The 25,787-nt window shown below is 48.3% G+C and overlaps 1 protein-coding gene across 1 annotated transcript in view; it reads left to right on the top strand.

Annotated features, from left to right (window-relative positions):
- Positions 1–5,423: 5,423 nt before the first annotated feature.
- The window catches only part of ACAN (aggrecan), a gene marked incomplete at both ends in the record, with an annotated part of 30,743 nt that continues 10,379 nt past the window's right edge, over positions 5,424–25,787 (top strand). Inside the window, 11 exons of the mRNA XM_084267942.1 lie at positions 5,424–5,493; positions 6,022–6,393; positions 7,700–7,874; positions 8,427–8,554; positions 9,159–9,452; positions 10,748–11,260; positions 11,762–11,936; positions 12,362–12,489; positions 12,621–12,914; positions 13,077–13,268; positions 17,902–21,237. Of these exons, the coding sequence (XP_084124068.1) occupies positions 5,424–5,493; positions 6,022–6,393; positions 7,700–7,874; positions 8,427–8,554; positions 9,159–9,452; positions 10,748–11,260; positions 11,762–11,936; positions 12,362–12,489; positions 12,621–12,914; positions 13,077–13,268; positions 17,902–21,237 (5,677 nt within the window). The remainder of the gene's footprint in view (positions 5,494–6,021; positions 6,394–7,699; positions 7,875–8,426; positions 8,555–9,158; positions 9,453–10,747; positions 11,261–11,761; positions 11,937–12,361; positions 12,490–12,620; positions 12,915–13,076; positions 13,269–17,901; positions 21,238–25,787) is intronic.

The following is a 25,787-nucleotide window of genomic DNA, read 5'->3' as shown; positions in this document are numbered from 1 at the left end:
GCAGGAAAGCAATCTGCAGGGCTGGAAGGTGTTTTTATAGCATGGACCTTGCAGAGAGCATAGTGTGATCACTGTTCCTTGTGTGCTGAGTTCTGCACTGCAGGAATTACTCCTTCCCAGTGCTCCTTGCTCGAGCTTGGCTGATCCTCTCTTCACAGTCACCCTAGGAGGAGCTCCACTCCAGTGTCTGCAGAGCCTTGTCTTTTTAAGGTGACTTTTTCTACTAGAATATAAGGACACCACAACTGAATTGGTGTTGGTCAGCAGTGATGGGTTCAGCAGCTGTGGGCTCAGCTGCTCACCTTTGTCTGGTGGCCATGTTACTCATGACATATGTGGTAGGGACATCGTACCCCCAACACATCGCTCGGGTCCACCTCTCTCCTTAGCCATTCAGCCACCCTTGGGAATCATCAATAAGATGCTGCTCAGGGAGCATTCCCATCACTGCTCAGCCTGCTCCAGGCTTTACTCCTTATCCTAAAACCCTTTCCTCTGCACCAGGTCCTGTCTCGGTGAGCACACACTGCTCTGGGTTGGTTCTCCCATGAGCTGAATTTCACCTTCATGGGCACAGCTCAATTAGCCTGGATTCACTCCTCTGTGGAGACAACGTCCACACTTGAACTAATCACCCTCCTCTGCTCTGACAGTCAGAGGAGAGGGTTCATCAGTTTTGTGGTATGTGCTACATAATCTGGTTTAGATGTTGCTTTACAATAAGAGGAATAACCTCCCCAGTTCCCTTGGCTAGACAGACCAGGTGTCCATCATCTGTGCTATGCACATCTGCTCAGACAGACCTCTGCCTTTCCTTACTTACTTCCAGAACTACTCCTTCAAGCAGCTGCTTGCTCGTTATCACGTGCTGGGACATCCCACTAGAGACAGTGTGGAGTGGAACTATTGCAGCATGGAACCACTGCTGTAACAATGGGATGTGAATCAAAGGCATTCCCAGCGTAGTGAATCCCAACAAGAGCTGTGTGCAGACTCAGGGTTGGATCTCTTTACAGCACTTATGGGGAATGAAAAATGGAGATCAACATTGCAAACAGCACCCTGAGGAATAGGTTGGGTTTCTTACTGGCCAGGAGTCAACACTTTCGCAGAATACACCCAAAACATTGTTATTGTGACTTGTTTAACCACTGCTCAGAGGAAAAGCCATTGTCTGTGGGCTTCAGTGGGACAAGAGGAGGCTGGGGGGGTTTCTCTGTCGCTAAACCAAGCTGCAAAGATACTGCTGGTCCCAGCTGTCCTCATATGGGGGTATTTTTCCTTGTGAAAGATCAACATAAGGCTAGGAGTAACTGGGCTTGTCTTAACTTTTGGGACAAACTGAATTTCCTCTTTTTAGGGCTTTTTTTTTCTGTGATGTCTAACTGATGCACAGATGAACCCACTCTCCTCCTACCCCTTGACAATGTACACAGAAATAACAGCTGTGTGGGACTCAGAACAATACCAGTTTGCTGCAGACACAGGCCCTGAAAGTCTTTTCAGCCAGCCAACTCCTGTTTTATTTAAATGCTTCTGTTTCCATGTTCTAGGATGTTTCTATTCTTTAGGAGGCAATCCTGGTCTAAAGCTGCCTGCCTCTCCTGGCTGAGCTTATCTTGTGACACTCAGGGTTGTTCAGCTTGCTTTGATTCTGGCAAAACACAGCCAGATGAAAAGTACCTGGCTTAAGAAGCCTGGAGAAGTAAGAGCTTTTATTTGATGCTCAAGCAGATATTATTAGTAAAGGCTTAGTAACTTATGTCTAGGAGAGTGTCCTCTACCTGAGTTCCCCCAGATGCCTTCTTCCCTGGAGGGTCCACCCCTGCTCCCAGGACTCAGGTGATCTTTGCTTTCATATTTGGGAATGGAGGATATCCACTGGAATGGCAGCTTTGGTGCAAGTAGAAATAATCTGAGCCCACCCCACAACTTCATTCCAGGGACACAGTCCTCAGGCAATGTTGAGCTGGACCGTAGTGAAAAGAGTGACCTACTCCAGGAGGGCTCTGGATGTACAGTCCCACAGTTGTTTTTGTAGCAAGCTTTCCTCTAACTAAACAGGAAGATGCTCCAGAGGGTGGACTTCAGGGTCCTCAAAAAGCTTAAAGATATGCCAAAACACAGAAGCTGTGTCTGCTCCAGGTTTTCTGCCAATTCTCATGTGTTAGTAGTGACTGGTCTGTAACATGGAGATACTCCCCAAAATACAGGTTAAGCCCTTTTCCTTCTTCTCCACTGGCAGTTTACCCCTAGTCCCTGCTTCCCTGCCTGGCATGGAGCTGGGAGATGCCTCACCTGCATGGACTTCAGGCAGGGCTGTCTGAGATTGAGCAGGGAAGGGGAGGAGGGGGAATTTTACAGGATGGCTTTTTGCCTTAGATCCTATAAGGTGAAAAAATGTGCGTGATGCTCATAAACATGATTCTTTGTACTGCCCAGAGCCAGGCAAGATGAATAATAAAAGAGCAGAGATTGAAACACTGGTACATTTGTATTCATGAATTTTAATGCCAGAAGGGACCATCCTGGGCTGGGTTGATCTGTGAGTGCATGTCCCTCAAAACTTCACCCAGTTTCCTCTGTATTGAGCCCACTAATTTGCATTTGCCTAAGCCAAAGAAGCCTTTGAGTCTGGATTTGAAGCTACTGAGGGATAGAAACTCCATTGCTTCCCTTGTCATCGGTTCAAATGATCCATCACCCCCTGTGTAAAATGTGGGATTTGCTTCCCAGTTGAGTTTGCTTGGTGTGTGGCTTTAGCTATTAGTTCTGGTAATGACTTTCTGTTAGATTGAAGAGCCCTTCAGCACCAGCAGCTTCTGCCTGAAACAATATTTGTGCTCTGCTGTCAGCTGCTCAGTCTTGGTTTTGGTTTTGCTTGGGTTTGGGGGTTTTTGTTACAATAATTAGACTCAGATTTCTTAGTCTCCCCCCATAAAGTATTTCCTCCACCCCCAAGATCCTTGCTAGTGGATATATTCTGCATCACCCACTTCTGATAGCCTTGTGCCAACTCAGAGGTGCACACAGTATTCCCGTGGGTTACCACTGACACACAGAAGGGTATTCCTGTTTGCTGTATCTCAGGTGATCACAGTAGCGCTCTCCTTGTAGGACACAACATCCCATTGTCAGGCACATCCCTTGTAAAACTTTGTAGTTGATTCTATCGAAATATCCTCTGGAAACACACTGGATGTAATGCTGACCCCTGTAGACGCCCATGAGAAATACTTCCCTCACCATCCGTGTCTGTCAGATGGCTCCTTCTAGAGACCTGCCAGCAAGGCTTCTGCTAAGCCATTTTAATGTACATACTACTGTCATGACATATTTTGATATCGTGGAACCCCGTGAAAGCCAAACCATATCAAAATCTAATTACATTATGTTACAACCATGCAGGCAGCTTTATCAGACAAACTTACAATCATGCCAACTAAGGGAATCGAGTTTGGAAGCAGCTGCTTTATATACAAGTGTCTCAACTAAGATTAATATTGCACCTATTCTTCAGTGCTTAATGAGTTGTAGTCTGTATCAGATTTTCCATTATTTTGCCTAGAATTTGTGTCAATCAAACCAGCGAGTATTTATGAGGCTCATCATTGTATAACTTGACTGACTATTGGCACCAAGCTTCTGTATTCAGGACCTGCTCCAGTGCTCCAGCATAGATTATAAACGAACATCAGTGGGCCAGCAATTTACTCAGCCAGCTCTTTAAGGACTCTTGGGTATGGCTGTTTAGCCAAGCTGATTTCAGGCTGTTTATCTGTGGCAGATGGTGTTTCCAATTCTCCTTGCTTACTGATGAGCAGGAGGCACCTCATTGCCCCCCACAGCCCATCCTATGGGCTCATCCCCCTGCCATCGTCCAGGTGCCGACTGCCAAATGCTTTGACCTCTTCTGCAGCATGGAAGCTGACTTGGTACTGGCCATCAGAAGAGGGAAATGATGAAGTCAACGTTCATGCTGCAGAAGAGGCCCATAATACATTGCTTATGCAGCTATCCTTCCTAATGGGAGAGCCACCAAACACACACCCCTCCATGGCTTCCCCTGGGGTTGGCACTTACTGGAAATTTTATGCCTGGGCCCAGCAGAAATTGAGATACATCGATTTGATCTCGTTCAGCCCAGTAGCTGCAAATTCAAGCCTCCATGCTGATGTACTCCAGCCCTCCTTTGCCAGCACAGGTGTCCATTGACTGCAGATTTCACAAAGACAAGATTTGGTGAAGTGTCACATTGAAGTGAACGTAGGTCATTTCTTTCATAAGTGAAAGGCTAACGCTGGACTGACCAAATAAGGTTTACTTTTGGCCTTTTTCTTGTGCCAGTGAGGATATTTAATGGACTTTTTTTGCGAGGTCAATAGGCGTATACACAGAATGTTCCCCGTCAGCTGAAGTCAGACGGGATCTTTCTAGAGCACATGAGTTAAGCAGCCAATATTTGGACAGGTGACCTTAAAGGAAACACCACTGATTCAGTAGGTGTGGCCCTTCCTCCTGTAAAAAGGAAAAAATAAAAAGTTTTTTTAAAAACCCAGAGTTAGCTTATTAAAACAAACGAGCATTTATGGCTATTTAAAATCCCATGATATTATACTGGATGATAATGTGGGTAGGATTAATTTTGTTGGCCTCCCTATATTGCTTCTGACTCAATGTCAGGAGGATGCTCCTTTCCTTTCCTAAAGCTTTCGGAACTAGCAGGTTGCTGTGTCTATCTGAGGGATCCCAAGAGGGTATTTTAGGGTGGAGTTAAGGTGCCCACAACTATATCCTGTGGATTTCTTGTATCAGTTCAGGAGCCATTTGTGGTTAAGGCTGTGTATGCTGCCAGTACAAGAGTGCTGAACAAAAGCAGTATGACCTTTGCTTTTCCCACTATACAGAGGGCAGATTTCCCTTCAGTGCACTTTAAGGTATATAAAATGCATCCAATCATCTGGCCTGAGAGCCAGTGCTGGCTTGAATGGAGGATGCTGGTGAGGGACAGCTTCTGTCCTGCAGCAAAGGCTTAGTGGATGTGATGGTCCCTCTTGAGTAAGTACATAGTAAGTGTTAAGACCTTCTGAAAAATTGTCTTCCTGCTCCACAGGGAAGACTGAATCACAAGAGAGAGAATATGAGAGCACTTTAATAAGTGATCTATTAATAACACCTCAGTCAGTTGTACATAGCAGAGCATCTTATTTATTTGTCTCACAGACTCATTTCCTGAAGCAAGAGGCATTGTGAGACAGTGTCCTCCCCCAAGGACCAGCTTTCCCTGCCAGCCACACGTAGAAAGCTTAAGGGGTGGCCAAAAGCATTGCACTGCCCCACAGCAGCATCCACAGCCTTCTGCTCCTGAGGAACATACACCTGTTATAAATCTCTCTCCCTGTGTTGTTTCTTGCAGGTAAACTATGACCACTTTACTATTAGTGTTTGCGTGCTTGCGAGTCATCACCGCAGCCGTCTCTGTGGACCTCTCAGGTACGTGTCCCGTGGTGCAGCGCTGAGCAATGTGCTGCACTCTGGTCCCATCCCTGAGTGTGGGCAACTGCCAGAAATAAGAGTACCCAAGATTCACTTAGTGTACACACAGGGCTGCTTTGTTTGGGTGGCTGCTGGGCCACAGCCTGTCCTTGGGTTTGTGTTTAGGGAGCCAGAGAGATAGCTCCAGGCAAAAGCAGATTTATGGGGAAACTAAGGGGAAACTAAACCCTATCAGGTGTGATCTTGTAGTGTGGGTGGTAGCTGCACTGCAGCAGAGTCCTTCAGTCCCATCATTCCCACATCCAGCACTGGTCCAAACCCCAAGAGCACCACCAGTGCATGGATCATGGCTACAGCTTCCCTTTATGTAAGTTATTTTCAGCAGACTAGACCAAAAAGTGTATGTCTGAATATGCACGTAGGGATTTGCAAAGCAGATAGAGGCACTGGAGCATATGGAAGCAGGGGATATTATGGATTAAACGCATTCTTGATGTAACCATTGCTTTGTTTGGGATCTGGCAGACAGTAGTGATGGCCTAGAAGTGAAGATACCTGAGCAGTCTCCCCTGCGTGTTGTCCTGGGAACCTCCCTGAACATCCCCTGTTACTTCAACATCCCAGAGGAACAGGACACCAGTGCTCTGCTGACCCCACGGATCAAATGGAGCAAACTCTCCAACGGGACCGAAGTCGTCTTGCTGGTGGCCACCGGCGGGAAGATCCGGCTCAACACCGAGTACAGGGAGGCAATCTCTTTGCCCAATTACCCTGCCATCCCCACTGATGCCACCTTGGAAATCAAGGCACTGAGGTCCAACCACACTGGGATTTATCGCTGTGAAGTGATGTATGGGATTGAGGACAGACAAGACACAATAGAGGTCCTAGTGAAAGGTGAGATCCTGCCCTTGGTCTTTCTTCTCAAGATCTTGCTGCCTGGCCTGGGGCAGAAGGAAGAAATACACAGGCAGAGGTTTATGCACCCCCATAGGCATAAACCCTTTCAGTCAGGTCACAGCCAAGGCAGTACTTGGTGAGCAGAAGCCACGGGCCAGGCATTTACCTTAGCAGGCTAGGACCAGACTAAGCAAACCAGTAAAATGACTCATGGCAGAATAGATGGCAATAAAATGACTCTTCTGGCAGAAGGTGAGTTACAGAGTGAGCAAGATGACATCCTTGGCAAGGGGTGCTACTGGATACACTGGGCTATTGCTCAGAGGGGTGAAACTGGAACAGGGCCATTGTAAGAACTTTTGTTTTTCCAAACATTTTAGGATATGGGATGCCCTCAGCTGGAGCACTGGTCTGTTCTGGAAAAACTTTCCCCACAGTCTTGCAAAGCCCATCCAAGTAATGGGTGGATTAAGCACCAGAAGTTACATTTCCTACAATCCTTATCTTTATGGTGTCTTTTGCCTTCACTGTAGGTCAGGGAGACAGCTTCCACTGTCTCTCCACAACAGTTAACCAGCAGCTCTTTGCCAGTCACATACACTGGAGTGCACACCTGACAGTGGGGACTGGGAGACCCCTCATTGCCTCCTGGCAAATTTTCCACTTAAGGGTCAGCTCATGCTAGCCCAGAGTGTACAGATCTGTGTATGGAGACCCCTGTTCATCAAAATATCCAACTTAGATATGTTTGCAGTGTATCTGGAGATTTCAAGTGGATTTGCCTCTTGTTTCCTGGGTGTTCACACAGTGGTTGACACTCTACGCCCTTGGCCCTGAGCAGGACCTTGAGGTGTTGCAGCTTTCAAACCCACACAGCAGCACGGCCCCTGCTCTGCACCACTGGCTGATTTCTGAACTGTGCCTTTAAATCACTGTGCAGATCTGTATGAGGAAATATTGTGTCCTTCTGACAGTGATGCAGCTCTGCCTGTACAGCGATGGGTGATGGGTTTCCTCCTGCTGCTCACACCTCTATTCAGGTACTGGCTTTTCAGGCACAGTGACTTTGTCACAGGACCAGGGGAGACCTGTCACTGTCCTACGTCACCGATGTGCTCCACAAGGCCCTGTGAAAGGAGTCCACCAAGTCACCCTTGGCTTGAGATGCTCAAATACAACCAGCATAAAGAGTTGATTGTTTCTACTTGACATGTAGTATCTGTTCTTTGCATCCCTAACTTCTCTGGAAGGAAAGGGGCTGGTTCCTCTCTAGCAGACATGTGATGGCCCTTGTGTTTTCCAGGCGTCGTGTTCCACTACAGAGCGATCTCCACAAGGTACACCTTGAACTTTGAGAAGGCAAAGCAGGCCTGTATCCAGAACAGTGCTGTCATTGCTACTCCTGAGCAGCTGCAAGCTGCCTATGAGGATGGGTACGAGCAGTGTGACGCTGGCTGGCTGGCTGATCAGACTGTCAGGTAATGAACGGTGTCAGGGAAAGGAAAACCACAGCAGGGTCGTTAGGGAAGGACTTCTGTTAGCAAGACACTGACTGAAAATGGTTGAGAAACAGTTGCTAAATAGCAGCTGTTGTAATTGCTGGTGTGCAGAGGGAGCAGTGGGTTGGAAGCTATTCTGTGCTGGGGTGGGAGGATTGGGAAAGCAGACTGACTGCTGTCCTTCTCTGCTGGTGGTGACAGCTGAGTGGACAATGTCTTAATCCTGATCCTTCATCCTCCCTGAGCAAAACACGCTACACCCAGTTGCACAAGTGTGGCTTAATGGCACTGAGCTGTGCATCCCTTGCTGGGGAGGCACCTCAGCCCGTTGGTGTTGGCTGGTGCTCCCAGGGACCAGCTGTGCTCCGGACCATCAGAGGGAGATGGTGCAGCAGATTATCCTTCCCCTTCCCCATAACCCAGGAAAAGTGATAAAGCCTCACACTGTGCAGTGTTCAGCAGCTCCCTCCCAGCCTCACTTGGCTGCCAGGGTCCTGCCCCTCACATCCTCACGCACCCTCCCTCCCCCAGGTACCCCATCCACTGGCCTCGGGAGCGCTGCTATGGCGACAAGGATGAATTTCCAGGAGTGAGGACCTACGGTGTCCGTGAGCCAGATGAAACCTATGATGTTTACTGCTATGCAGAGCAAATGCAAGGTAATATGGGGTTTTTTATTGTGACTACATGCAGAAGCAGCCAAAGCTCTGATCATGCCTAGACCAGACAGCTGTAAATACAGAGGCAAAGGTCCTAGAGGCAAGATGGGATAAAGATGGAAAAGCACATACCCCAGAAAGGCCAGATGTTCTCTACAGTCTCTTTGTTAGACCTTGGACAATTCTAATGTCGATGATTAATGCAATACAGAGGGTGGAGTCTATCTAACCTTCACCGGAGGCCATGCCACCCTGCATGTCTCTTGTCACCCCTCTGAGGCTGTGACATTCAGAGGTGTCCATCACCCATGTTTATAATGGGGATCCACTGAAATATTCAGCACATCAGAACTGAATTTAGCTTTTCTTTTTCTCTTGCCCTGTGGCTCCAGCTGGTTTAGTATGTTTTGCTCCATTCTGTATTTGGTCTGTAAGGCTCCTTTCTTCTGGTCTTTATAGACTGTCACCAGCACAGGGTTGCAGTTCAGCTGTAGTACATAGGCATTTTCATTGTCCAGACTCTCAGGAATGAGAAGAGGAAAGAAAGGGAATTGTGATTAAATTCTACAGGTAATTCCTGTGCTAATGGATGGTGTGGTTGCAGGTAAAGTCTTCTACGCCACCGACCCTGAGAAGTTCACCTTCCAAGAAGCTTTCGACAAATGCCGCAGCCTGGGAGCCCGTTTGGCCACCACAGGAGAGCTGTACTTGGCCTGGAAGGATGGCATGGACATGTGCAGCGCAGGCTGGCTGGCTGACCGCAGCGTCCGCTACCCCATTTCCAGAGCACGGCCCAACTGCGGGGGAAACCTGGTGGGCGTGCGAACGGTGTACCTGTACGTCAACCAGACGGGGTACCCTCACCCCGACTCTCGCTACGATGCCATCTGCTATAGTGGTGAGTGCCTCAGGGCTGCGGGACTGAACAACCTGTCATCTGCAAACCGAGAGCACCTCAGCTACTCGCCCCCCCCTTCTTCTAACTGCATTGTCCCCCCTGCAGCAAGAAGAGGGCAAAGCACAGGGGTATATGGTCTGTTCAGGACAACCAGAGGCCAACATTCAATCAGGGCTGCCATTCTTAGAAGTACAACGCCAGGATTTTAAAATCTGTTTTGAAACCCCTTTGATAGAGCCTAATTGTGCCCAGATGCATAGATGATCGGTGTGTCAGGAGGTCCTGTAAAGCCTCCCAGACCCCATGGAGTAATTCAGCTACATAGCCAAGTTAAGACTGGTCCAGCAAACCACAGCCTTCTGGTTATCTCAGGACATGCGTCTGAAACTGCTGAGTACAGCCAGTCCTTGCTGGAGCACCTCTGTCTAATTCTTTGAGTCCCCTGAGCTCTGAGAGGTACCAGCTGAAATGAATTAGCAGGAAAATGGAATTGGAAATAAATAGGGCAGGGGAAGCAGTATTAGGGGACAAGCCTGACAGCGTCTCCTTATCGCTCCCTCCCCAGCTGAGACCCACCTCACTGCAGAGCCAAGATTTGCCATCCCTCCCTAACCTGCCCAACTCTCTTTTATGCTGCTCTTTAAACCACCATCCTTGCTGTAGGCTGACCAGCTCCATGGCACCTTAAGCATGTTCTCCTACAGCCAAGGAGACGAGTGGAGCAAAAAGAATAGTGATCTGGGAGGCGAAAAGTGTGAGTTGTTTGAAGGTATTTGGTACAGCAAGTTGGCTGCCTCGGTGATGGGGTCAGCACGCTCATGTGATGAGCTCTTAAGTTCTCACGCTGGGCAGAGCCGGAGATAGCGATCCTGGTAAGACTTCACGCAGTGAGTGTGAGGAGCCAGTGCTCTCTCTCCCACGGCACAGGTACCCAAGCTCTCCTGCTTCCCTCCGGCCACCTTAACTTCCTTGCAGCAGGCACTAGAGGTCAGTGCAGACTTGGATATCCAAGGTGTTCGCTGGGAGGAGAGCAGGGAAAGCTCTCTCCCATCTACCAGCTGTGGAGCGTGCGGTGGCTCATTACCTCCAACTCATGAGTCCGCTCTCCATGCTGGGGTGTTGCAGAGAGTCACAGCGAAGGAAGGAAAGCAACATGTTTTACAAGGACACCGTGACTTCCCTGCTCATCGCAGAGCCAACAAGCACCCAGCTGCTTCTCAGAGGCGGCACCAGTGCAGTACACCTTGCTAGGCTGGCCACTCTCCCTCTGACCGTTGCTTTGTCTCCTGATGTAGGGGATGATGCTGAGACTCTGATCCCGGGGCAGTTCATTGATGAGACAGGAAGCGAGCTCGGCAGCGGCTTCACCGTCCAGACCGTCACCCAGACCGAAATGGAGTTACCTCTGCCACGCAATGCCACAGAGGAGGAGGCCCGTGGCAGCATCGCCACCCTGGAGCCCATTGAGATCACACCCACGGCCACCGAGATGTACGAGGGCTTCACTGTCCTGCCCGATCTCTTCACCACCAGTGTCACAGTACAGACAGCTGCCCCAGATGAGGAGAACGTGACCAGGGAGGATGTCACAAGGGTGTGGGCTGTACCTGAAGAAGTCACCACAATAGCTTTAGACACTGCCATCACCACTGGGACCGCAGAGGTGAGCTCTGTGGAAGAAGTTACAGAGGTGACAGCCACACCAGGACTAGAGTCTGCCTCAGCGTTCACAGTGGAAGATCAACTTGTGCGAGTGACTGCAGCCCCTGGTGTCGGTCTCCTCCCCAAGAAGCCCATTTCCCCCACAGGTAAGTCACCAGGACTCTGAGAAGCATGAAGACAGGCTTCTCCTAGAGCTAAACAATCAGCTGAAAACAGTCTGAGCTGTTGCTGTCACAGAGGGTATCCATGTCCCTGTAGGTGCGCAGGCCTCTTTGGGGTCAGGGACAGGCTGTGTGCCTCCAGAATGGTAGAACAGGAAGGGTGAGGAGGAGGCTGTGGGCCACCCCATCACGTGCTGAAAAGGGCTCAGCTGCCTGATGCTTGGGGCTGCAGTGGTCACCCTCTGTGCTCCCATGTGCATGTGACTCTGGGGAAGGGGAAAGTCAAGGTAGGAAGATCCTAGAGGTGGGCTAAAGAGACCCCCCAGAACATTGCCCCTGATGTCAGTGGAGCTCAGTGAATGAGGCATCCCCATTGAAGTGGGTTTGACATGTCCTTGCATTGTTGTTGGGAAAACCCTTTCTTGTCAGGTTGTCTTACTGGAGGAGTGACCTCCCGCTGTCTCACCATAGCTTCTCTTCCCCCAGGTGTGGTGTTTCACTACCGTGCTGCCACCAGCAGATATGCCTTCTCCTTCGTCCAAGCCCAGCAGGCCTGTCTGGAAAACAATGCAGTCATTGCCACCCCTGAACAGCTCCAGGCTGCCTATGAAGCTGGCTTTGACCAGTGTGATGCCGGCTGGCTGCGGGACCAGACAGTCAGGTAAAACTATATTGACTTGAAGAAGACTCCTCTCAAAATGACCATTCAGACATGAAATTGAAGCTTTACTCTGGCCTGTCTGTCCTGCTGCTCTTCTCATCAGCATTTGAAGCTTTCCTGACCTAAGGCTGTCTCCAGGCCATGATACCTAGTGCCCAATAGACCTGTTCTTCTCAACCTGTTCTATCTGTTTCCTGAAATGTGTATACATCCAGCAGCAGTGAGCTCCCCTGACATGCAGGAAAAGTGGGGGAAACCTTGTATCCATGGCCCCAAGCTGTAAGCTGACTTGTTTCCATGTCACGCTGGGAGTCTGAGCACCTCTAACAGTGAAGCGTTCGTGTCCTGCCCCCAAGTACACAGAGGTTCTTCATTCCAGGGTACCTAAGGCTGACCATGGGTTACCTCCTCTCCTCTTTCGGCAGGTATCCCATTGTGAATCCTCGAAGTAACTGCGTAGGAGACAAAGAGAGCTCTCCAGGCGTGCGGTCGTACGGCATGCGCCCGGCCTCGGAGACCTATGATGTGTACTGCTACATCGACAGGCTGAAGGGTACGTTCTTACATGCTCTCCCTTCCTCTGAGGGTGGCTGTGGAGTACAAAAATATGCTTCACATCTCCACATCTGTGTGTGTGAGGGCAGGGTGCAGGGTCTCATGCCTGTGTTGTCTCCTGTCCCTCAGGCGAGGTGTTCTTCGCAACCCAGCCGGAGCAGTTCACCTTCCCAGAAGCTCAGCAGCACTGCGCGAGCCAGAACGCCACGCTGGCCACTGTTGGTCAGCTCCACGCTGCCTGGAAGCAGGGCCTGGACAGATGCTACGCTGGCTGGTTAGCCGATGGCAGCCTCCGCTATCCCATCGTGAGCCCCCGTCCCGCCTGCGGCGGGGAGGCACCTGGCGTGAGAACCGTCTACCAGCACTACAACCAAACGGGCTTTCCCAGTCCGCTGTCCCGGCACCACGCCTTCTGCTTCAGAGGTACCCTCCCACCCCTCGTGGGACGTGTAGACCGGTCTCCTCGGGGAAGGGGGTTTCACAAGGGAGGTTGGGCACACCAGGGTGCTGGTTTGGGCAAAGCACTTCACCGGCATCCTGGAGTGTGAATTTTTGGGAACTCCCTCCAATGCCTTTCTGTTCCAGCTCTGCCACCTGCAGAGGAGGAAGGGGTCACCCCATTCTTTGAAGATGCTCTGGCAACCCAAGTGATCCCTGGAGTGGAGGGGATACCTTCTGGGGAAGAGACGACCATGGAAACAGAGCTTGCCACTCAACCTGAGAACCAGACAGCCTGGGGGACAGAGGTCTTTCCAACTGACGTGTCACTGTTCTCAGGTGGGTCAGAGCTTCCCCGTCTTCTGGGTCACACTCGGCTGGTGTTGTAGGGTTGTTATACTCCCAAAATAAACGGACTGTGCCTTTACTGAAGGAGTCCCTCTGAATGCAGCTACTATTCACCATATTAGCAAAGTCTGAGGTCCTACAAGAGGAGCTACATGTGTATGTTATTGAATTTTTGTCTAGGATTGAACTAATAACCAGCCATCCTGCCATGCTGCATACCAGCACAGGCAGCTCTGGCAGAGCACCTTACAAAATGTTGTGTATCCAGGATGGAAAAGGCAGGCTAGAAACAGATCTTGGGTCATCTCTTCCCAGGAGGGCAGAGCTACAGTGTGGTCAAAGCAGAAACAAACCTTTTCTCTTCCACGTGTTATCTCTGAGGAAGCATGTGGTGGTTTGACGCTGGCTGGAGGCCAGATGCCCACCAAAGCCGCTCTATCACTCCCCTTTTCAGCTGGACAGGGGAGAAAATAGATATTTGAGACACTTATGGGTTGAAATAAGGACAGGGAGAGATCATTCCACAATAAAAATCATGGGCAACACAGACTCAACACAGAATAAAGGAAAGAAAACTAACTTAGTGCACCACACCACAGACACAGTGACACCAGAGTCCGGTAATGAGAAGTGCAACCAGATCTTAAAGCACCTCCCCCAACCCCTCCCTTCTTAGCAGGCTTCACTTTATTCATGATTTTATTCCCTTCTTCACCCCCCCATCACAGCACGGGGAGGAGCGGGGAATGGGGGTTTCGGTCAGTTCCTCATGAGTTGTTTTCCTTCTTAGCTGGAGGGGGCACATTCTGCACACCCTTCCCCTGCTCCAGCGTGGGGTCCCACCCAGTCCTTCACAAACGTCTCCATGAGTCCTTTCTGTTGTGGCTTGAGCTCCTCACAAGCTACCTCAGCACAGCTGCCTTCCATGGGGTGCTTACCTTCAGGTCCCCACAGAGTCACAAGCCCCCCAGCAAACCTGTTCCTGCGTGGGTCAGGTCAGTCTCTCCCCTGGCTGCAGGTTTCGCTGCCAGGAGCTTGCTCCAACGTGGGCTTCACACAGGGCCACAGCATCCTTCAGGTATCTCCACCCACTACTGCAGAAAGATTCCATCTCCAGAGGGAGGGTCCCATGTTTCAAGTTCTCTTGCAAACTGATTCCCAAAGATTGTTGGATTATTGCTGTTTTAAAAACCCTTGGGGTAGTGCTGTCCAGGTAAGCTGGGTTCCCCTACCAGTGGTAGGACCTTCCCATTCACATGCAAATTACTGTTGATTTTCTTTGGCTAATGGCAGGCAGAAGAAAGCATCTTTTAAGTCTGGGACTGTAAACCAAATCTGTGTGTTCTTAAACTGTGTCAGCAGTGTGTAGGGATTAGCTAGCACTGGGTGGAGATTTTTAACAATATTATTTATTGCTCTCAGGTTCTGCACTACTCAATACATTCCACAGGGCTTTTAATTGGTAAAATAGGAGTATTCTATTCTGATTCCCACTCCACTAACAATCCATATTATATAAAGTTTCCATTTACCTGTGCCTGTGCATTAGTCTGGGCAGCTTGCAATATTAATTGCTTTTCAGTCTCTGTCATTTCACTTCACATTAGATCAATATCCTTCCAGTCCGGATCCAAATTCTTAACAATCAATTCAAATCTTTTTGTCATCTTAGAGGAGTCATCCCTATATCCTTCAGCTATTTTATTTCCTTCCAGTTGCCCAAATCCCTGATCATAAAGGGGGTCTTTAAGTGTTTCCCCTGCCGCTCCCACAGTTTCTCATAAAGGGGCTAATCACTGGGGGCCTTTATTAGTTTTACTTCTGGTTCAACTTCCAGAACTGGAGTGGTCAGATGTTTCTTCATCTGATTCATTTTCCCTCTCACCAGAAAAAGGGAGGGGATCCTAATTCATCCGGTTCTGGTATTTCATCCCCCCTTTTCTTCTAGAAGCCCCTTTTCATGTACCACACTCCCCTATTTTACAAGCAGAGCAGCATCTCTGCAGTCGTTTCTCTTTCTCTCTGCTTTAATCTTTTTTCTAAAGCAAATACTACGGGATCCTGTAGTATTGTAAGCCCACACTCTGCCATTCTGCATGATCTCAGAGGGTGAAAAACAGATCAGCATAGCCAGTTTCACCCCATTTCCCTTTTCTCTTTAAAAAGCATTCATTACAATGCTTCATCAAATTCTTTTTACTCACACTTCTACCAGGTTCTCCTCTGATATCTCCCCAATGCAAAATCACACACCCCAGAGGGCTTTTCTTAGGGGTCTCATTACTTTGTTTCCCTCCCATCGTTAGTCAGATTTGCCTCTTGATTCCTGTTCTTGTTTATAACTCATCTCCCATCTCTCTCTCCAGCAATACTAACAAGAACGATACAGCTTCTCAAACACATTCCCAGTTCCACGCTGGTTACACCAAATATAAAAACCCAAACCATACATTTCTAGTGGGTAGTTTTCTGTCTCTCTCCCAGATATGCTGCGACTCAGTCGCTCACCACTCACAGCAGAGGTAACTCATTTCACTCACACAAACTGTCTGTCAAAGATAAATCAGTTTTCAAAACTCAGTTCCCTGTAACATTATCCAACATCAATGCTGATAAATCAGTGCCAGCAGAGCAGTGACTCCCATTGGGGAATGGAGCCCTGGTCTCTGTGTGATGGGCAAGAGGTCTCCCACTGACCCACAGAGCAGGACACTGTTAGAAGAGTACACAGCAGGACTCCACACTCACTTCATGATTACTTAAACGTCTCAGTCACACCTGCACTAGATCTTTACAAGACAAATCCAAACCAGAACAATTACTCAATATAATTATTGAGATTTCCAATCATTATTAGCATTTATATGCATTTACATGCTACTAACCATGTGTATACGATCAGGCACTAGTAACCTGGTATATGACACTCAAGTGGGTCATTTCCCAGCAACTTACAGAATCCCCAAATAATCAGTCTTCAAAAACCAAATACCAAGATACCCAAGTACACCAGATACAAGTGGGTATACACCAGAACCAAGAGCTCAAATAAGTTTAAAAGAATACCTTCATAATTGGAAGATGATCCTTCTCTGCTCCTGCAGTGAGCCGAGCAGGGCGAGGAGTCCCTCTGGGAAATCCTGGGGCGTGCCTAGGGAGTCCTGTTCCTTAACCAGACCCTGCAGCTGAGCAGAGAGGGTCCCATCTGGGGTGCCAAACGCAAGCCTTGAAAACCCAAAATCAAAACTCAATAGCCTTGGTGACTGTTAAGCAAGTATCCTTTATTGCAGCACTGGGCACACAAGGGATCGCTCCTCCTAATGTGTGCACTGCTTAAAGCAAAATGTCTCATATTTATACAGATTGACTATACATATTCATTCTATTCCTAAGAAAAGGCAGGGTTATGCAAATTATTTCCAGGAAGTCATTTATATTAACTCCTCCCAGACAGAGCATGCTCAGTGACACTCAGGGGGTCTTCTGGTGGTCTTTAGGGATGAAGGCTGGACGTCTTCCCCTCTCTCAGTGCATGCTCTTTACAGCTTTCTCCATAGTTTCTCAAACACATTCCTGCACAAACTAGTTAGTAACCCTTTTTAGCTGAAAGCAGGATATACTCTGTCTCTTAATTGGTCGTTGGTCTCATTATTTATTACTCCCTTGTCTTCACTTTTTTATCTTCAAAGCTGTTTGACTGTTATGGTTAAATTTTGTAGCTGGTCTCATGGAGCAGCTTGAATGGCTACAGCCATAGTCTACTAAAATCCAAAACACACAACTGCTTTCTATTCTCAAAACACGAAAATTCTTCTTATATTAAAGCTATATTAATTGTCTCTTAAGCTACATCTATATCAATCTACTCAGCATTATTACATGTCATTGAATCAGTGGGGTCCTCCACAGGCTGTAGATGGGATCTCTGCCCCTGTCATCATCCATGGGCTGCAGGGGGACAGTCTGCTTCACCATGGGTTTCTCCACTGGCTGCAGGGGAATCTCTCTCTCCAACACCTGGAGTACCTCATCCCTCCTTCTTCTTCCCTGGCCTTGGTGTCTGCACAGTTTCTTACATCTTCTCACTCCCTTCTCTGGTGGGAGAAAGCAGCTGCTTCCAGATTTTTTCCTCCTAAATATGAATCCCAGAGGCACTGTGACCATCGCTGATGGGCTCGTCTTTGTCAGCAGCAAGTCTGGCCTTGAATCAATTGGTGATTGTTCTGTGAGGCCTGCAGAGAGCTTCTGGCTGCTTCTTACTTCTTGCAGAACTCACCCCTGCTGCCCCCCTCCCCTTCTCCACCAGAACCCAGCCACGCAAACTACAACAAAGCAGTAGTCTTGGCACCTGGGAATTGGTGTCTCTGTTGCCATGGTCCCTTCAGGAGGTTATGTATTACCAGTTTCCCAGATGCATTTCATTTATAGTTATTTGAAATACAATGTTCATTAATAAATTTGAAAGGACCAAATTGTTTCTGTAAGTGTGTGGAACTTTGTGCCTTTATCTCAAAGGCATCAGTTTGGAGGTAAATTCAGCGAGGAACTTGTTAATAGTTTCTTTAAAACAATTTAGTAAATAATTTTCCTATCTCTCTCTCTTTATTTGCTCTTTCTTTTCCAGTGACTCCATCTGCTTTTCCTCCAGCTACTGTAATACCAGAGGAAACAAGTACCAATGTTTCCATCAGCGAAGTATCACAGGAGGTGACTGAATCTGGAGAACATCAAGTCAGTGGTGAATCTTCAGCATCTGGAGTCCCAGATACAAGTGGAGAACCAGCTTCTGGAGTTTTTGAACTTAGTGGAGAACACTCAGGGATCGGGGAAAGTGGATTACCATCAGTAGACCTGCATACCAGTGGCTTTTTGCCTGGAGAAAGTGGGCTACCCTCAGGGGACCTGAGTGGGGTGCCTTCTGGCATCGTTGACATCAGTGGCTTACCTTCTGCAGAGGAAGATGTATCGGTGTCTACTTCAAGGATACCAGAAATTAGTGGGATGCCATCCGGAGGGGAAGGCAGTGAGTTGCCTTCTGGATTTAGTGGAGAAATCTCTGGCACTGAACTAGTCAGTGGTGTGTCATCTGGAGAGGAAAGCGGACTCACCTCTGGTTTTCCTACAGTTTCTCTCGTGGATACCACATTGGTGGAAGTTGTAACAACAGCACCAGAACGTCGAGAGGAGGGAAAAGGATCCATTGGAGTCAGCGGTGAAGGAGATCTGTCAGGGTTTCCCTCTGCTGAGTGGGAGGCCAGTGGAGGAGCCCAAGGGTTACCCTCAGGAGCTGAACTCAGCGGGGAGCCCTCTGGGGAGCCTGAGCTCAGTGGGGAGCCCTCTGGGGTGCCCAAGTTCAGTGGGGAGCCCTCCGGGGAGCCTGAGCTCAGTGGAGAGCCTTCTGGGGTACCTGAGCTCAGCGGAGAGCCTTCTGGGGTACCTGAGCTCAGTGGATTGCCCTCAGGACTGGATGTCAGTGGAGAACCATCTGGAACACATGAGGTCAGTGGCCTGGTGGACCTAAGTGGCCTTACTTCTGGTATCGACGGAAGCAGTGAGGCCTCAGGCATTACCTTTGTAGACACCAGTTTGGAGGAAGTCACAACAACCCCCTCAATTACAGGAGCAGAAGCAAAAGAGATTTTGGAAATCAGTGGATTGCCTTCAGGAGGTGAAGATGGATCAGGCATGGTATCTGGGAGTTTAGACATCAGCGGTGAGCCTTCTGGGCATGTCGACTTTGGTGGGAGTGCTTCTGGAGAGCTCGAGATGAGCGGACATGCAAGCGGAGTGATTGACAGCAGTGGAGGAGTTTCTGGAGTTGATATCACCAGTGGCCTACTCTCTGGAGAGGAAAGTGGACTCACCTCTGGCTTTCCCACGGTCTCTCTAGTGGATACCACTTTGGTGGAAGTTGTAACACAGGCGTCAGTTGCACAGGAGGTGGGAGAAGGACCATCCGGAATGATAGAAATCAGTGGATTTCCTTCTGGAGACAGAGGTGTATCTGGAGAAGGGTCTGGAGCTGTGGAGAGTAGTGGCTTTCCTTCAGGGACAGGAGACTTCAGTGGAGAGCCATCTGGGATCCCATACATCAGTGGAGACATTTCTGGAGCCACAGATCTAAGTGGACAATCTTCAGCAGTGACTGACACTAGTGGGGAGGTCTCAGGTCTCCCAGAAGTCACTTTAGTCACTTCTGATTTAGTAGAAGCTGTGACAAGGCCGACGGTGTCACAGGAGCTGGGTGGGGAAACACCTGTCACATTTCCCTACAGCTTTGAGCCAAGTGGTGAGGCCTCTGCCTCTGGTGAACTAAGTGGGGAAACTTCTGCCTTGCCAGGAAGTGGTGTAGAAACATCAACAGCTTACGAAACCAGCGGTGAGACATCTGCATTTCCTGAAGCTGCTGTGGAAACATCAACAATTCAAGAAATCAGCGGGGAAGCATCTGCATTTCCTGAAACTAGTGTAGAAACATCCACGATTCGTGAAATCAGTGGGGAGACATCTGCATTTCCTGAATTTAGCATAGAAACATCAACGATTCAAGAAATCAGCGGGGAAGCATCTGCATTTCCTGACATTAGAATAGAAATATCCACAAGTCAAGAAGCCAGGGGAGAGACATCTGGCTACCCTGAAATTATCATAGAAACATCCACAGTTCAAGAACTAAGTGGGGAAACCTCTGCATTTCCTGAAAGTAGCACAGAAACATCCACAATACAAGAAATAAGTGGGGAAACATCTGCATTTCCTGAAATCAGAATAGAAACATCCACAAGTCAAGACATCAGTGGGGAAACATCTGCATTTCCTGAAATCAGAATAGAAACATTCACAAGTCAAGAAGCCCGGGGAGAAACATCTGGATACCCTGAAATTACCATAGAAACATCCACGGTCCATGAAACCAGTGGAGAAACATCTGCCTTTCCTGAAATTAGCATAGAAACTTCAACGGTCCATGAAACCAGTGGAGAAACATCTGCATTTCCTGAAATTGGAATAGAAACTTCCACAGTCCGTGAAATCAGTGGAGAAAGTTCTGCATTTCCTGAAATTAGAATAGAAACATCCACAAATCAAGAAGCCCGAGGTGAAACATCTGCCTATCCTGAAATAAGCATAGAAACATCCACGGTCCATGAAACCAGTGGAGAAACATCTGCCTTTCCTGAAATTAGCATAGAAACTTCGACGGTCCACGAAATTAGTGGGGAAAGCTCTGCATTCCCTGAAATTAGAATAGAAACCTCCACAAGTCAAGAAGCCCGAGGTGAAACGTCTGCGTTTCCTGAGATTAGCATAGAAACATCCACAGTCCACGAAATCAGTGGAGAAACATCTGCATTCCCTGAGATTAACATAGAGACACCAACAAGTCAGGAAGCCAGAGGTGAAACGTCTGCCTATCCTGAAATTATCATAGAAACATCCACAGTTCAAGAAGTAAGTGGGGAAAGCTCTGCATTTCCTGAAATCAGAATAGAAACCTCCACAAGTCCAGAAGCCTGGGGTGAAACGTCTGCATTTCCTGAGACTAGCATAGAAACATCCACAGTCCATGAAGCCAGTGGAGGAGCACTCGAGTTTCCTGCTGCTAACATCGAAACAGCTGCCACATCTTTGGCCAGTGGTGAGCCCTCTGGTGCTCCCGAGGAGAAGGAAATTGCTGACACAACATCTGGAGCTGTGACACACTCAGTCGCAGGCATTTCAGAGGAAACCTCTGCCCCAGACACTGTAATTAGTACCAGTGCTCCAGATGTTGAACCAATGCAGGGACCCTGGAGCCCTGCAGAAGCTCAGCTCGAAATAGAGCCCTCTCCTCCAGCGGTGTCGGGACAACAGACAGAGACAGCTGTTCTAGACAACCCCCATCTGCTGGCCACCGCTACTGTTGCCTCACCTCGAGTCTCACAAGAAGCAATAGATGCATTGGGACCCACTGCAGAAGGTAACGTGTCTTCTTGCATGGAAGGGAAGGGAGGAGGAATAGCTGTTACATCTTGCTGCTTCTACAGCAAGGAGCATTAACACAGAAGCTCATCTTACTGTGGTGGGAAGCCAGAAACACATGGGGTTTTCCACAGGTTGTGTTAAATATGTTCTGTCTTAAATGACAGTCTGTGTTTGGGCAGGTAATGCAATTATCTAGCCAGGGTAACCATACCCCAGGAAGCCTCCAGGGCTTCCTTCCTGTCTGCCCAAAACAAATAGATGCCTGTGGGGTGAGCAGCAGAGAACCAGTTGAAGAGAAGTACCCAGAGATGCTTGTCTGGCCTTCCCCCACTGCAGCATAGCAGCAGGCACCAGTTGCTCCTCTGAATTGCTGTTCCTGTTGGTGGTGACTGGACCTGAACTATGATGAGCAGCTTGGTGGAGCTGGCACCTGCCAGGAACATGATGGAGGCTTGTGCCCCCAGGGCACCTGACTAATCACTGGGATATAGGTGAGCTTTCCCCTCCATGCTGCTGGAGGTGGGAGCTCAAAAAAGAGTACTCTGTGAGTGGTCATTGAGAGCTGCTGTGACCAGGCTCCTGGGTATGACATAGCTGAGGAAGGTGCTAGGGCATTCACACACTCTCTGAAATTGCTCTTAGCCCTTAGCCCTTGCTATAATCTACAGTAAACAACAGGTTTTGTCTTCTCACATGGAAACATGAGCAAAGACAGGTCCAACAACCAGAGCCTTCCACCCTGGACAATGAATGCTGCTAAGAAGTTGCAGACGACAGGCTGCAAGCCTCTGTCCTGTTTTATTTCTCTTTCTGTGATGTGTTGACTTGCTGCCTGTATCTCTGGGTGTTTCACAGGGCCTGCTCTGGGGCAAGAGGCTGGCCATCAGCAGCTTTGGAGCAATGAGGGGCAAGAGGCAGAGCAAGCCAGCCAAGGACAAAAATCATCTGTGCTGAGCACAGTGTTTGCATCAGGCAAACCTCTCCAGTCCCGTTGGCAGAGAGTGTGGCTGGCCTGTGCTCTGGATTTTATGCTGCTCTGTGCAGCTAGAACAGTCTAAATGTGTGAGATGATGTTTGGAGCATCACTACCTCTTGTCAGCTCTCCTGATGAATGCCCTTCCTTCCACCCTGCCCCTTTTTGGTGTTCTAGTGCTCTGTCTTCAGTAGGACCCCTTGCTGCCAAGTCTAAACAGACACAGTATTTAAATTGAAGTAACCATTTATGGTGAAAGCCCTCTGCTAGCTTTCTGACAGGCATCCCCCAAGCAGCGTCCATGGGCTGTGGAGGTATTAGGATACTGCAGTGAGAAGGAAATTAGATGGGGCGTTGTTGTGCTTGCTGGTGGCTCCTCCTTGGCCAAGGGAGAAGCCCAGTCCCAGTAATACAGGTTGTCCTACAACATCCCCAGCCACAGCCTGATTTCACTCAGGAGCAGGCTCCTGGGGACAGGCCCCATTTCAAAACCACCTATGCCTGTGCTGTTGTGTGAGGGTCCCACATATGTTTGGTTCTGAAGGGGCTGCACATTCATGTAGCACGTGTGGCTTAAGTATGGTACAACGTGTACGTGCAGAGAGATCTGCTCAGTTCCTTCTAGCAAAAGTAGTACTAATTCCACCCCCTTCCCACACTACCTCCTGAGCTGCCACTTTTGGGTTAAATTATACCATTCAGCATAGGTAGCCCTGGACTCAGTAAGGGTCTGTAAGTGCAGAGCTTTGTGAAGCCCAGCCTGGTTTCTAACTTCATTTCCATCCCCAAAGTGTTTGGAATGAGTCACCGCATTTCCCTGTGCGTCACTTCTCTCCCACTGAGCAAACAGGTAATCACAAACCTTTGTTCAGTCCTCCTCCTTACACATTTGAGGTCCTATCTCTCTCTGCTGAGCAGCTGCACAGCAGATGCTGCAGGAGGGAGTGAGGGCGAGTCAGCGGGGTCGTTGTTCCCGCAGCACTGGTCCAGCCTGACTTGTCATCATCCAGGGCTTGGCAGGGTGCTGCAGCAGTTATGCACCCAAAAGTCCTCCTTCCACATCTAATGGGCTCTGCTTTTGGGCCGTGCCTCCTGCCACGTTCAAGCCTGGAGACAAAAACAAGCCAGCAAAGGCAGGATTGAGGGGAAGGAAAGAAGCCAGTGAGGCTCAGGGAAAAAAAAAAAAAAAAGAAAAAAAGAAAAATAAGAGAAAAAAAGAAAAATAAGAAAAAAAAATTGGCACCTAAGTCTGGTTTTATTTTACTGATTTTTCTTTTTATAAATTACCCGCAAGGCGATTGCCAGATTCTTCAGAGCATTTGTTAGCCAACATTCCCGTGGAGTATTTTGAAAGAAAACCATGTGTTCGGCAGCTGATGTGTGAAGAAGCTTGAAAAATGTTCTGAAATTGGAGCATGTTGTGTGTTTGCGAGTCACAGAGATGACAGTGCAGCAGCTGGGGCTTCTTAGCAGGTGACAGGGGGAGGTAAATGGTGACTGCGTGAAGCTCTTTATAGACTAGACATGAGCTTCGTGTGTGGCTGGTACTCCCCAGGGAAGATCATAGAATCATAGGAATCATAGGGGTTGGAAGGGGCCTCGAGAGATCATCGGGTCCAACCCCCCTGCCAAAGCAGCTCCCTGGCTCATATTGCACAGATAGGCATCCAGACGGGTCTTGAATATCTCCAGAGATGGAGACTCCACCACCTCCTTGGGCAGCCTGTCCCAGGGCTCTGTCCAGGGTAAAGCCTCTCTTTTATTGGTAAGCTTCTTTACTACAGAGTCCCTATAGGGTTAAATGCAGCCCTGGTCAGGGTCTGAAGGAAGCTCATCCAGTCAGCAAGAAAGTGAATTGACCATGAATTTGCAACACCCCTGCAACAAGGAGAACCTCATCTCAAGAATTAGAGCAAAATGATGGCAAAAAAAGGGAGAGGGGGGGAAAAAGGGGGAGGGAGGGAATAATCAGAGTCACAGATTTCCTTTTTTGGGTTGTTATTCTTTACCATGCTTTGGGGATTGTGAACATGGAAAGCCTACAAGGAAGAGCCAAAAGCTGGAACCCCATATTATATTTCCCATGCTGCAGCTGCCTTTTTATCTGAACCTTCCCAGTCTTGAAATTTAGTTCTCACAAAGAGATTGGTTCTAAATATCTGTGACTTGTGCTGTGCTTGGAGTTTGTAGGATGTAGTGGGTTCCCATTGAGTACGATTAATTTTGACTATTAAAGCATGGATGAAGCTAGTTCAGTCCAGCAAAAGGAGCTTAGAGTGAGGACCAGGGAGATGTGTGGCTGTTACCCTCTTCTCCTGTCATTGAAGGGTTCCAGTGAGCTTCAGCAGTCTTTTTAGTGGGATGATTTACAAAGAATGATATTTTTCTGCTCTGCTGGAGCCTCTACTTCTCTCTAAAAGCCAGAGCCAGAAGCACAAGTAGACCAAAAATTAACACTTAGAGTGCCAGCGTTTTTTAGCATTAAACCAAATTGAAGGCTACACGTGCACATGTCTTTAATCAGCAGTTTGATTCCTCCACGAGGACAGGAACTTGAAGAATTGTCCATAGGCTTGGCTTCTTCACCCAGAGTTTTGCCAACTTGGTGGGTCTTTTTGCTGCTGGTAACATTTGAAGACAAATAATTATTAGCTGAAAAATAGTGTGCTGGCACTTCAGGGAAAGGCTGTGGTTTGGAGCACTCTGACCAGTCGACAACTTAAAAACTTCACTCAGGTCAAGGGAAAAAAAAGAGAAATGTGCTGAAATGGCAGCTATTTATGCTAAGTTTGGCATGATTCTGGTGAAAAGAATTCATGGACTCTGCTGCCTACAGCCCTGGCACAAATGAAGGTTAGAATTCAAATGAGGAAAGGTCTTCATGGGGGTTTCCTCTGCCTTCACACCCTGGAAGTCCAAAGGTTACAGTTTTGTTGATCCAGAAGAGATCAACTGAAAAGAAGACTAGAAAAGATTCACCTGATTCATAATGTTTCATCTAACATGGACTGGACAGTACGCTCTCAAGGAGATGGAGATAACAGTCCTGGTTGAGGGACAGGCTAAAGCAGAGCCATTCATGGCTGGCCAGATGATGTCATGTCTCCTGGGTATACTGTTCATTTTGCACCAGAAGTTTATTAGCTTTATTAGAATCTTTATCTGAAGAGGCAACCTACAGTCCTGGACTACTGCTTTATACACATCAGTTTACATCTACATATAATATTTTGGAGGCAGAGATGTCTGAATTGCCTGAGTTCTTCCATGGGAGTCTGGGACAAAATCAAAAGTCCCAGCAGATCAACAGATTCTCCTGGAAAGTTGCTGTTTTCTAGGTGAATATAACTTTTCAAGGTTGTAGCAATATCTGCCCCTTCTACTGCGTGGAGGCTTTGGCTTAACTATTGTAGTTAATTATTATAAGGACTTAATTGCTCATCATAAGTCACTAGGTGTCTATGTGATGTTAGATGCTAGCATTTAAAATGTGGGAGAACTGTTTTTCCCAACTCTTCCTGTTCTTTTCTTGTAAGAGTCACCCTACAACTGATCCAATGTTTTTCTTCACT

This window comes from Gallinula chloropus (genome assembly GCF_964237585.1).
Source record: "Gallinula chloropus genome assembly, chromosome: 9".
NCBI lineage: Eukaryota > Metazoa > Chordata > Aves > Gruiformes > Rallidae > Gallinula > Gallinula chloropus.
This window is presented reverse-complemented; position numbering and strand designations above follow the sequence as displayed.